The 14,296-nt window shown below is 36.8% G+C and overlaps 1 protein-coding gene across 1 annotated transcript in view; it reads right to left on the bottom strand.

The window, feature by feature from the left end:
- LOC122120466 (SLX4 interacting protein) overlaps positions 1-14,296 on the bottom strand; it is a 132,489-nt gene that overhangs the window by 37,676 nt on the left and 80,517 nt on the right. The window contains 1 exon segment of the mRNA XM_042694716.1: positions 13,066-13,186. Coding sequence (XP_042550650.1) covers positions 13,066-13,186 — 121 coding nt within the window.

The following is a 14,296-nucleotide window of genomic DNA, read 5'->3' on the forward strand; positions in this document are numbered from 1 at the left end:
TTTTAAAAAATTGAGACATTCTCCAAAATTTGAAAATTGAGAAGATATGTTGTGATATTAAGCATTTGTGACTTCAATTGCATTCTGTTCCTTAAAATACTCAACTATTTATGCTGATTTCAAGTTTTATGTACTTCAACACAATCTGAAGAAGAGGAAGAGAAAAACAGATGAGAGTAAAAGAGAAATAATAATTTGTGCATTAAAACTGTGACGTAGGCAAGAGAAAACAAGGAAGAGGGTAACAGTGTTTGAAAAGACATGTACTCATTACCTTACTTATGTAACTGTAACCCCTTTACAATCATCTTTACAATAAAATAAACTAAAAAAAATACTGTGATGTAGGTACTAGGTAAACAGGGGTTTATTATTATTCCACTTTCATAAATATGTGAACTTTCTTGTAAGCTAAAAACGTAAGAGTTCTTTTGATAAACTTTTAAAAAACATTGTTATTTGATGAAAATATCCCCAAACCTTAAGCATTTTTCTTTCAAATATTTGTCAGTACAATCGCTCTTCAAAGGTCTCAGAATATAAGTTGTCACTAAAGTTTATTTTTATAGGTAATCTCCTACCTCTGAAAATCATACTTTAAAAGGAATACAAAGACAGCTTTTTATTATGCTGAGAATTTTAACTATCATCTTTAGATTACTTTTTCTAAGTAGAGAAAAATTCAAAGGAAAAATAAAAATAAGCAAAATGTGATTGAAAATCCCTCATCTTCTTTAAGTATTAAGTAATACATTATCCTTGAATAAGGGTAGTAACTTGGGCTTCTTTAACTCATTCAAGTTTAAGTGAGCAATAGAGATACATGAGCTCCCTAGTCAGACCTTACAAGTATAGATAGGCTAACCTTGATTGTTAATACATTAAGAATCAGTTATTTATCATTTAAAATTATCTTTGTACTAATTAAGTTAAAACAGACTCTCAATCATAAGCAACAAATGTCCTACTAGAAAAGAGAAAATGTTTGTGCAAAGAACAGGAGGATAATCTCAGGTTTACTTCACAAGGCTAAAGCTAAGGGACAGAATAGTCTTTTTGAAAATGGCATGGAGACATCTGCAAAAAAAAAAAAAAGTTAGACCCTTACCTCACACCATATATAAAATTAACTAAAAACAGATTAAAGACCTAAGATGTTAAGAGTTAAACTTTTAGGGGCTGGGAAGGTGGCTCAGAGGTGGAGTGCTTGCCTTGCATGCATGAGGCCCTGGGTTCCATCTTCAGCACCACATAAGCAGAAAAAGCCCAAAGTGGCTCTGTGGCTCAAATATTAGAGCGCTAGCCTTGATCTGAAGAGCTGAGGGACAGTGCCCAGGGCCAGAGGTCAGGGCCCACGACTGACCAAAAAAAAGAGTTAAACTTTTAAAACTCTTAGAAAAAATAAGTACACACAACAAAAATGGAGAGAGTGGACATAATCCAAATTCAAAACATTTATTTCAAAAATACCATAAAGACAGAAAGAAGACAATCTACAGAAAAGAAGAAATATCTTGCAAATCATATATTTGACAGGACTATATCTATACTATATTCAGAACTCCTATAACTCAATAATAGACAAAGTACTTAATTAAAAATAGTGAAGGATCTAAACAGGCACTTTTCTATAAAAAACATAAAATGTAGAGGGGGCAGGGAGGAAGGACAGAATGATAAAGGTGAATGACTGAAGTTACATATATACACGCATACATACACATACATACATATACATATATATATATATATATATATATATGAAAATAGTATAGTGAAATCCACTAAAAACTGTTTAGTAGGATGAGAAGCAGGGAAAGAGAAAAGTAAAAGGGTAATACACACAGGGGTGAATTTTATCTGTGTGTGTGTGTGTCACAATGAAACCAGTTTGTACAATTGTGCTAATAGAAACATAAAACAGCCGATATGTACTTGAATAAATGGTAAATATCATTAATCACGAGAGAAACAGAAATCTAATCCCTAATGAGGTCCCATTTTAGACCCATTAGGATAGCAATAATCAACAGAGAAACAATAACAAATGATGGCGAGGATAAAGAGAACAGAATATTTCTATATACAATTATGGGGAAATATAAAACGGTGCAGCCACTTGGAAAATAGTTTGGAAGTTCCTCGATGTGTTAACCATAGAGACACAAAATAATCTAGAAATTTTCTTTCTAGATATAGATCCAGGAGAAACAAATACATCTACTAAAAAGAAAAAACAAAAAAAAACATATAGAAAGCCAAGAGTGGTGATACACACCTATAATCCCAATACTCAAAAGACTGAGGTAGAAAGATGGGCTACTCGGTAGACACTATGTGGAAAATGGACAATACAACTTGTGGGTGGGAATGGGAGGGAAAAACTGGGAGAGAGTAAGGGAAGGGATGACACTGCTCAAAAAGAAACGTACTCTTTACCTGACTTATAAAATGGTAACCCCTCTGTACCTCAGCTTTATTTAAAAAAAAAAAAAAAAAAGAGTAAGAAAGGAAAAAGCTTTGCAATAAAAAAAAATTTAAAAAGATAACATGGGGGAAAAAATTAAAAAACAATGCCCTCTAGAAAAGGCCTCCAAAAAGTCAGCTGCTTCTCTGTAGTTAGGAAAATTATACTGGGAAGGTTATTCCTGAAAAAGACTGATATCATTGTGGGAGAATGTAAAACTGGATCTGGAATGAGGAAACGCATCATCATGGCTGGTGTGTGGGGATGAGGAGAGCCTAGAGCTAAGTGTAGACAAGGAAAAAGTAGACACTGAAAGAGGAAAGTCCAGCAAGAAACTAAGGCTGAGAGAGGTCATTATAAAGGGCTTTAAATACCTGCAGACTTAAAAAAAAAAAAAGATCCAAGCAGGAGATACTTTTTGAAAAACAAACAGATACAACAACAAAAACAATATACAAATGCTCATAATACCCCAGGGCTCACGGGACATCAGTGGCTCAGGCCTGTACTCCAAGCTACTCAGGAGGCTGAGATTTGAGGATCACAGTTTGAAGCTAGCTCAGGCAGAAAAGTATGTGAAATTCTTATTTCCAATAAACTACTCAGAAAAAGCTGGAAGTGGTGTTGTGGATCAAGTGATAGAGAGCTAGCCTTAAGCACAAAGAGGCTTAGCTATAGTGTCCAGGCCCAGAGTTCAAGCCCCAGGGCTGGGGAAGAAAAAAATCCCAGCGTTGGGGATACAAATAGGTAGTAAATACCCATGAGTTTCTGAGTTCCACCCCCAGCACTGCCTTCTCCCTAAAGTGAAACATAGGACCCTCAAAATAACTCAAAATGTCCATTCACTAATAGATGGGCAAGATGTTGTATATCCATACAATGGACTATTACCTGGCAATAAAAAGCAATGCAATATTACTGATAGATACCACAACATAACGAATTCTAAAGACGTCCCTCTTTAGTGAAAGAAAAAGAACCACACAGTAATTTATATGAAATATCTAGAAAAGAAAGTAATGGTTAACCTAAGGGTAGAGATGAAAGAGGAATTAGTGGAAAATGAGAGTAACTGCTAATGGGTACAGGGTTGCTTTCTTTCTAGAGTGATAAAAATGTACTAATATTGATTATGGTGATGGCTGCACTATTTGAAAAAGAAACCTCCACTGTATTGGATATTTGAAATGGGCAAATTATATGATATGCAAATTATATCTTTTTTTATTTTCTGGTCCTAGGGCTTGAACTCAAGCCTGGGTGTTGTCCCTGAGCCTCTTTGTGTTCAAGGTTAGCACTAGGCAAATTAAATCTTTTAATAAAATGATTTCTTTTAAAGAGAGAAGAAGAATATTCTTAAATTAAATGAATAGGAAGTATAGTGTTTCTTTTTTTAAATGTGTGAAACAGTTAAGAGTGATTTTCTCTGGGTGAAATGTTGCTGCTGCCTTTTTTTTTTGGTCAGTCGTGGTGCTTGAACACTGGGCCTGGACACTGTCCCTGAGCTCTTCAGCTCAAGGCTAGTGCTCTACCACTTGAGTCACAGTGCCACTTCTGGTTTTCTGGAGATAAGAGTTTCATGGACTTTTCTGCCTGAGCTGGCTTTGAACCGTGATCTTCAGCTCTCAGTCTCCTGAGTAGCTAGGATTACAGGCGTGAGCCAACGGCATCCACCTTTGCTGTCTTTTTAAAATGAGATAAATGATCAATTGATCACACTGCTAAACTATAAATGGCAACAAGGAAACAATGTTCTCCATCATATAGCAAGATTCAGCAAATCTGCTCACACCAAATGATGCATGGATGCTCTAATCTTGCAAGAGTAGGTTTCCTTGCCCAACAATGTCCCTGAGTTTTACTGCTGTCTTGCATCCATTAAAATAGTAGCCTCTCCAAGGTTTATTAAGCTGAATTTTTACTTCTCTTAAAAGCTTAAGGAAGAATATTAATGAAATAAAAATGGGGAAGAGGTTGAACAAGTTTCCTTACAAAAAGACTATTTATAAACATTGTACTTTTTAAAATTAAAATACACTCTACAAGACTAAGGATAAACTTACATAATGCAAAATGCTTAAATCTTCCCAAAGTTCACATTACCTTGCAGGAAAATTCAGAGACTACTTTACTTTCAAACACATCTCATAAAGAAAGATTTGCTATGTGTTTAAAAAATGTTTTCTATTTCAGAGAAACTTTTACAAGTCATTCTTGTAAATAATGAGCATTTCTTTCCCCCCAAGGGAGTATTTTCTGCTTCAGCATTTCTAAGAGTACACGAAGTTAAAACCATGTAAAATAGAGTTTCTCACAGTTGGAGGAGAGCAAAACACCACAAATAGGAAACCAGACAGCTAGGAGGTCAAAACACTACACTTCCAGGTCAAACTTCTGGTTGTAATTAAGTCAAATTCCTGAAAATATTTATAAGGAAATCATATTTTGGTATTCCCCTTTAATCCTCATAACTTTCATTTTCTTTAGGAGAAACTTATACTTGTGTGATTATAGACATATCTATACATTCACTAAATAAATATATAATGCAAAACAGACACATTTACTTAGACATACACATTATCTGTGACCCTAAAACTGCACTTTGATCTTTGCCTAAAATTTTAGGATCTCAGTTCTAAGCATTAAAAAATATATATATTTGAGGTTATATGGAGTTAGGCTTTATCTTTGTTTAATGTAGACACAGATAATGTTCAAGATATTTCATAAATTACTTAGGCCAACTTTCCCATTATGTAACAATTTATGATTAAATAATTAAAATAAAATTTGAATCTGATTGGAGGTTAGTTTCTTAAGTGATGACAGAACTGGAGTAAAATAACAAATATAAAACTGTAATCCTGGGGCTGGGAAGGTGGCCTAGTGGTAGAGTGCTTGCCTTGCATGCATGAGGCCCTGGGTTCAATTCCTCAGCACCACATAAGCAGAAAAAAAAGCCAGAAGTGGTGCCATGGCTTAAGTGGTAGAGTGCTAGCCTTGAGCTGAAGAGCTGAGGGACAGTGCCCAAGCCCAGAGTTCAGGCCCTACAACTGACAAAAAAATAAAACAAAACAAAACACAAAACCCCCAAACTGTAACCTCTTTGTACAGTATCCTTGCAATAAAAATATATATTGAAAATAACAAATATAATAAGCTATTTAATTAAGGTATCTAAAGTTATTAAACTGCCTTTACTCAGTTCCTTAGGAACTATCAAGCAGTTCTTAAGTTCCCAGTACTTCATATATGCCTATCTTACTCAGAAATTTTTGGCAGATTCACTTAGAGACAGGACAAAACATCTACAGAACCAGAGGAAATATATACCTTTGCCTGGTGTTCAGATGCTTTATAGTAAATGTATATTCATTCTGATTATACACCCAGTTAACTGAATTGAGTAACTAAAAAAATCTTTACATTAAAAAAATTACAATAGTTACAGTGCCATGTTGGGGAATCTGAAAATGAAAGCCCTCTCTTTTTTAATCATTTGGGTTGTGTTTAAAATTCCCAAGATATTTAGTTAGCAAACTTTGGTCTCAAAACACTAATCCAGTGTATTATTCTACATAAGTGGCTCCTTACTTGTCCTTTCTGCGCTTTAAAACTCAGAGGGTTCTTACCCACATTTAATCTGTCAGATTATTATCTGTCTCTATTACTTTCTATGGTTATTAAAATCAGTGATGTGAAAATTAATTAATAGGAATTTTTAAATCTTGGCATTAGAATTGGAGGTGGGAAAAAGTGGACAATAATGAAAATACCAAATTGTATTTGTAGGGTATATGTATAACTATTAGTTCATTAAATACATACCAGAAACACACAAACATACGCAAAAATCTACAATGTTGTCTTGACCAAAGGGAGAAACCAAAACAACTGTCATTCTAATTTGAAAATGTTTTCAGAAGGAAGAATTGTCATCTTTCTGATGCTCAGGTTGAGAGTTCAGGGAAAAGTGGCTGGTGGGAAACAGAGAGAGAAAAGAAGCAGTATACTCAAAGACTAAGAAGATCACTCTAACAAAAGGTTTATATAGCCTGCAAACATCTAGGTGGTTCATACTGAAATTTAATACTCACTTCATGTGGGAAAATACTTGCCTTTTTGTAGTCTTATCCATCAGTATTCTTTTTTTGTACTTTAATTTCTTGTGAAGTTAAGTAGGTAAAGGATGAAACATTGCACAATGGTTGCAATGTCTGTGACAGGTAACTATGACAAGTGAAAACATGACCAGTAAAGTTCAGAGATGATGTTTCCTCTCCATATACTATACTGAATGGGTAGAACAATCTCAGTTCTTGAGAAAACAATACATCTTGAGTTGTCACTGCTGCTTTAGCATACTTTTAGTAAAACAGTTAAAACTTAAAAAGTTTTACAAATTGCCTGTTCCTGGAAAAGTAACCTGTGCTGAAATTGTGCCACATTCACCAAAGGGCTTAAAGGCCCTTGCTTTTATTATTGCCCTTTTAAAAGCTTTCCATGTGTGGATGAAAGCCTATAAAACGTTTTGATTGAGTACATTACGGGAAGAAATGTAAATAATAACCAAAGCTATTTAAACATGTGTAAAAAGAAAGCACATGTTTCTACTGTGCTCTAGGACACATTTTCCAAGGGAAATCCATTTCTGCCTGTAAAAGGGCTGTGGACAGAAAAAACAATGTCTGCAAAATTAAGAACATTTAAGTGATTAGCAGGTAACTGAAAATATGCTGTGGTGTGTTACTAATTCTACTATTTCTTGCTTTACTGTCCTACATTTTTGACTTGGGCACAGTACCCTCCTGTCCCAGTGTGCCCAGTGTAAGCAGATACCAACACTCTATGGGAGCATCTGACTCACAGGAAAGTAGAAGTAAAAACAGTAACATTTGTCAAGGGCCTGTGTTTACTCAGGTTTAACAGTTGGTGGATATACAGTATTTTGAAACTGTTGTTAATGTGTAAGAGAAAATGCTGACTGAAAGGAAGGACATGGGTGGTGCTGTGGGACAAACTTTGCCGTCTTTCTGAAAAGGTCTCAAGATTTGTATGGAGGAAGGGCTGGGCTCAAAGGGGAAAAAGTGCTTTACTTCCAAAATTTATTTTACATAGGAAAAGGCTGTGTTTTCTGTGGGCTGGGAAAATAAATACATAATAAAAGACTACCTATACAAATTTGCACTCATGGGGATGCCAGGGCGAAGGACTCATGAGGCAAGGCTGTGTGAAGAGCAAGAGGAAAGCTTTTTTTGGCAGGTGTCTTGTATTGGATCAGGCGTTGGGGAAAGGAGGGAAATGTTACTCAGACAGAGAGAAGAATAGGAAGAACTTGCTTATTTTGGCCATGCCTGTCTTTTTCTTTTTCTCCTCTTGTGTGAACACCCACTGATTCCCTAGCAAGGTGGTGATGTGGGGTTCCACCTACCACAGGATGCTGCAAGGGAGGTGGGTGTAACGCAGAGGGGAAGCCTCCAAACATGATACCTAGGGTGACTGTCACAGGAATAAGGGCAGTAGGCTGCTCTTCTGGCTGAAGACTTCAACTGAGATTTTAGATCAGTCTGATGAGAACAACAGCCAAGAAGAAAGCCTTTGCAGACAGAAAGCACAGTGCCCAGGAAAATTTAATTTATTTTAGGGCATTTGCCAAGGGACTGGGTTTCTTAGATGTTAACTACAAGAAAATTTTATACAGAATAGAATAGTCAGTAAAAAAAAAAATTACTGCTCCATAAAACATATAAACAAAGTAGGCTCTGTTAAGATAATGCAGCAAATCAAATGCTTGCATCTCCATGACATTTGCTTTGGGTCTACTTCTTTTCCACCTCATGATCAGAAAATAGGGATACAAAGTCTAAAACAAGTATAGTCACATAACAGTCCAAGAATACTGTTTCTGGTTAATTTAATGAGAGCTTTGTTTTCATAACTAAAGGAAATTTTTATTTTAAAAATGCATAGCATTCTCCTTACTAGGAATGCAAAGCAATGAAGACCAACAGAGGGGAGATAGCATTTCACAATGTCTCTGATACTTAGTAACTATGGGATTTCTGAACAAGTTACCTGAACTCCAAGTCTGCCTCTCATCTGTAGAACAAGTTTAGAATGCCAGCTGTGGGGCTGAAGGTATAGCTTAGTGCTTGCCTAGCTAGATGGCCTGAGTTTAATCTTAAACACTGGGTTAGGGTGGTAGGGGTGATGGGGAGAAGAATGATGTCTTGAAAGGCTGTACCAAGGATCTGCCATAAGTATGAGGAAGATCAGGTTTTTTACACGGTGGCTGACACTAGTAATAGCAACTAAAAGATGGCTAGGATAGGGTGGGCTAGCAGGAAGGTGTTTTCCATCCCCAGCTGAATCTTAAAGGGCAATCTTACACTGGAATAGGACATAGTTTTGACTTTCTGAAAACCTAAAAAAAAAAATTAGTAATCTGTAACTACAGACCTCTGACTGTTGTTTTCTTTTACTTCTGTCTTTTGTTCTAGCAGCAAGAGAATGACACAATAGACTCAGGCTTAGAGGACAGGAATACTGATTCCTTTATGGGGCTCCTCAATGTCTGGATCCCAAGTAAGACTGAACAGGGTAAGTATCCATTCCTTAATGAGACAGAAGTCCTTCTGGGAATAAAGGCAGTAACTGGAATGAATATCTATGCTTTAAAAGGTAAACTAAACACTGGAAGAAGAGAGGAAGTACCCAGAGGAAAGTTAAGGAGAATCAGATAGGAGTCATTAAGATAAGAGATACCTAAGCACAGTCATAGAGGGTAGTGAGACTCTTGCCCAGAAGCTTGGAAGAAGGTACAGAAGAATGTTAAGAGAAAACATCATGTTCTGGGAACTGTAAAGGGACAAACTGGTGATGGCCACAGAAGCTCTCCAACGATGTTTGGTCAAGGCCAACTGAGTAACAATGACTTTTCTCATGGAGAGGGGCTCTTCCTGAACCTAGTGTTCCACAAGTGAAGTTGGGGACTGAAATGTCTAGGCACAAAGTAGCTAGCTTGCCCAACATTCTCCTGAGCCATTGGAATGCTTGATGCCTGAACTTGAGACTAGCAGTTGTGTCATTTCTATCTGTAAAAGTTATCTTCGTGCTTGTGCAATAAAAAGGATAATTAGTAAGCGAACTGAGTACTTGTGACAGAATGAGCTATGAGCATTGAAATTCACTGAGCTATACCAGGTAAAGCTGAGCCCAGTTGCCCTATGGAGTAACAAGAATATATGAAATGTACATGTGACAATCTGGGCAAGAATGCCATCCTATGCCAACTGATTTCCCAGTGTTTTCCTGAAGTTTTTGCCAAATGGTATGGAGCCCAATATAAGCAAGACACTGTTACCAAGGCTATTCCTAAGTGAGCAGGACACCTTGATGGGACAGATACTCTCAGAGAGAAAGACATAACTTCTAGGAAGATTAATGACTACAACAAATGGTACCTAAAGACCACAAAAGCTCAGGACAGAGTAGTTCATCTGGTGACTAAAAGGCCAACATTTTTCCATCACTTACCACTTATACCCAGACAAGTCACTTGATCTACTGGAAGGAACAGAGAGATTGGTGACAAGGACACTTTGCAACAGTTATGGAAAAAGTTTGTATTTTAAGTGCATATTCACCAAAAGGCCCTTCAGGAGACATTCTTGTAATGAGGTAGACAAGATGATTTATCCCATGAATGCCAGCTGGCCTTTTTCCTTAGCTGTCAAAGAGCCAGTGAACAGGTTGCACAAGTAATATGGCCATGGTGGCAAAGATGAAGGTTCTATTTAGAGTGTGTAAGCTTGAGATATATTAAGTGCCTATTGTGACAGCAGCAATTAATCAGAGCCTTCTCAGCAATTCTCATAGCTCAGGTAGATGAGGCAGGGGTGGTGAGTGGACTGTATCAAACCTCTTTCATCCAGAGAGGACAAAAATCTATCTTGGGCTAAAAACAAACAAAACAAAACAAAAAACTCAAAAAGAATGTAATGGGATCTGCTGGATAGAGCATATGCAGTGCTAAACATTAGTGAAGTAACGGTAACCTCATCAAGAGTTCACTAATTCCTTAGGAATGAAGGTAAACAATCCTGATCAGCTGAGAGATTGGAGATACAGGGAATAAGAAATAAATAAGAAAGACATCAACAGCAACTATTTGCTTCATAGGTACAAAAGGCAGAATGATTCTGGCATGCTACATCACATACATATTCACATATTTTAACTATGCTGTATTGGCTTTACTTAACCTATTTTATTTAAAATGTGTTAGCAATAGTTGACTTCATAATTTAGTTGTTAAGTTAATTCTTTCTAGAGGCTTTGCATTAACTAGAGGGGACAGAAAAACCAATCAGAAATCCTGAATCTGGAGCTGGGACTTCAGACTTAGATCATCTTAGAGGGTATGGTGAACATGTGCATTCTGTATAGTTGGGAAAACTGTGTGGTTGGACAATAGCTTATTGTTATTTGGAAGTTCATGGAAAAAGGAAGTCAAAGGGAAAATACCATTGGGTAACTTAGCTTGTGTCCAGTCTCCCAAAATTTTTGACTTTGTTCCTGTTTTGGTAACTTTACTACATCTAATAAGTCTCACATAAGTATAAGGTAAGGCCAAAATTGTGCATTTGCTGACATGCTAGCACCTAGGACAGCAGGTCCTAGTTCTGTCTTGCATTAGTTTAGATGGAGTAACACAAGGCTGTGCCCATATGCTATGCAGTCTATTTCTATGGGCTGGAACAGACGCTTCTGATACTCAGTCCCAAGCTTTCAGATGGCTCCAATGGCACATGGACAACTTGTGCTGAGCCTGTTCTGTTTGAATAACTTTAGAATGTGACTCCTGGCTCTCCCTAATACCTAATACCTTTCATCAACTTCTTTACTGAAGATCCAGACCTATTTTGGTTAGTCTTAAGCAAAGAAGAAATTGAACCAAAGACATTAGGCAACTAATGCTTGCAACCACAAAGAGTTTCAAGCTGGGCACCATCTTTTTTGTGTTGTTGTTTGTTTCAAAAAGCCATTTTGGCAGCAGAGGTGTGGAAGAGTTAGAAGGAAAGTCAGAAGGCTGTGGCAAGAATTCAAAAGCTGATTAAGGACTTTGCCCAATAGAAAAGGGAGTGACAACCAGAAAAAAAAAAAAAAAAAAGAGGAAAAAAATAATAAAAAAAAAGACAACTCAATACAAATCCAAAATATAAACATGTGAATCACTCAGTCAACATATAGGAAGAGAAAGATAAATAAAAATTGAGAAGAGTGCTTTTTAAAAATTTTGATCTGTTTGGCAAAAAATACAAGCATCAGTAATACCTCAAACTGGCCAAGACTTGGGAAAGACACTAAGGTAAAACTACTGAGAACTGACAAGTCTTACTGTTTTTCTTCTCTTTTTTCTAGTGATAAAGTATTTGAATTAAGCATTTTTTTTTGGGGGGGGGGGGCGCGCGTTCCGGTCATGGGGCTTGAACTCTGGGCCTGGGCGCTGTCCCTCAGCTCTTCAGCTCAAGGCTAGCGCTCTACCACTTGAGCCACAGTGCCACTTCCAGCTTTTTTCTTTTTGCTTATGTTGTGCTGAGGAATCGAACCCAGGGCCTCAGGCATGCAAGGCAAGCACTCTACCACTGAGCCACTTTCCCAGCCCAAAGTGTTTGAATTCAGGATACTATGCTAGCTATATCCCCAATCCTCTTTGGCTTAGTTATTCTTCTGACAAAAGTCTTGCATGTTTGACCTAGCCAGTCTCAGACCACGATCCCTCTACCTGTGCCTCCCCCAGAGTGTAGTCCAGGGGCTAGTTGTTGGTTGAGTTGGGATCTCAATTTTTTTTTTCCGTTAGATTGGTATTCAAAACACTTTTTATATCACTGTCTTTTTTTTTTACAAGTCTATTGAAACAAACTTTGTTGTTGTTTCGTGCAGGTCATAGAGTTGAACTCAGAGGCTAGGCACTGTCCCTAAGCTAAAACTAGTCTAGCACTCTACCAATTGAACCACACCTGTATATCAGCTTTTGGTGTCCTTGATGTTTTGAGACTGTTAGGCCTTGTATGAGAGAGGGCTCCTCCACTGAGCATTGTAGGATGTATAATGTCACTCCTAGCCTCTACCAATTACATGCCAGTACCACTCCTCTTCTTGCCATTTACTAACTTTAGGCAATATCTGTAGACACAAATATTGCCTAGGGACAAAACTGTTTCTATTTGTGAATATATGAAATAGGATGACATATGTGAAAACATTAAAAATTATAAAGCCCCAAATCAATTTAAGTCAGTATTAATATAAATCCATCTGCAAGTTTACTTTCCCCTCCCCCAAAAAAGCATTAAAAATTTTACAGTTTCCTTAGGAATGTTTTATTTGCTATTTTTATATATTTTTGCCTACCATTAAAAGCCCTACAGGGCTTTTTGCTTAATTCCTGTTACCCAAACAAAGTTATCTTCATTACAACATAGTTTTTAAGTGTATCATTCTACTAACATGACAGAGTCAAATATAATTGCCATCTCTACAAAGCAGAAATTTTATTTTCTTCATCCAAAATCAAAGTGCTCTATGCCTACCTTTTAAGGACAAAGGACTGCATCTTGTGAATTCTGTACTTGATGGCTTTTGCTGTTTATGAACTTCCAAGTGTTCCTTAACTCTTGAATCAATGGCTTCTTTTAACAGCAAACAGACTTCCTAAAATTAAAAAAAAAAAGGATATAACTTTCTAGTTTAATGCAATGTAAAAAAAGTTAACATTGAACACATTAAAAGTCAATGCTAAACACTTCCTTTTGTTTGCTTTTTAATTTAGCTATAAATGTTCAAAGGAATGCTGTGTGCTAATGGATAGCACCACAGATTTAAATATGCTACTGAGGTTTACACAGAACTCCATGAAGGTTCACTGTGTGGTCTGAGAAATTAATTTCTCTCTGCTTCAGTCTCACAATTCCAAAAGGAAGATTAAAAACTCACTTCCATGTAAATGTCAGAGTACTGGGGTAATAAAATCAGCAAGGTAAAGGATATTTCCATATAATTATCAATCAGTTGTACTGTACTGAACAGAAGAGACAAATCAAATGGAATTAGAATTGGCTGGTAGCAAGGGTCTGAGAGACAGGTCCATAGTGGCCTGACAGAGGAGGAGTCAGGAGTAGGAGCACACTTGTCATCGGTACTGGTGGCTTAGAGAACCCTGGCTACAGCAGAGGCAATGAGGGGCAGCCCCTCTGTTTTACCAGTGTCCTCATGTTTATAGATATCTTTCAGTGTGCTCAAAAGGAGCCAGAAGCAGTGATGCTTATATACAAAATTTTCAAACTTGATTAAAGTTGTTTTTTTTTAGTGTAAACACCAACATTCATTAGTTTCTGGCCTTAGTTTACAAATCTACTAGTGAGAGAAGGGCATTGAGCAGTTCAACAGAGATGCTCTGATTTTCTTCCCCTCTTGTGGATGATACTATATATGCCCATTTGTTTTCATTAAAATTATACTATCTTCATCATTACTTAATGATGAAAATAGCTTCTTATTTTCCTAAAGGAGATTAATATTCAGTTACAGACATGCAGGCTTTCATACAACTTTAGCGCTGCAAACCACTGTCTAATTTCTGGATACAATTGCTTATATATTTATTATTTAAAAATAACAAACAAGTCAGGTGCCAGTGGCTCATGCCTGTAATCCTAGCTACTCAGCCGGCTAAGATGTAAGGATCATAGTTTGAAGCCAACCCAGGCAGGTAAGTCTGTGAGACTCTCATCTCTAATACAGTACTAATACAGTACTCAAAAG

Source organism: Dipodomys spectabilis, unplaced genomic scaffold (genome assembly GCF_019054845.1).
Source record: "Dipodomys spectabilis isolate Male_0828 unplaced genomic scaffold, ASM1905484v1 ptg000175l, whole genome shotgun sequence".
NCBI classification, from domain to species: Eukaryota; Metazoa; Chordata; class Mammalia; order Rodentia; family Heteromyidae; genus Dipodomys; species Dipodomys spectabilis.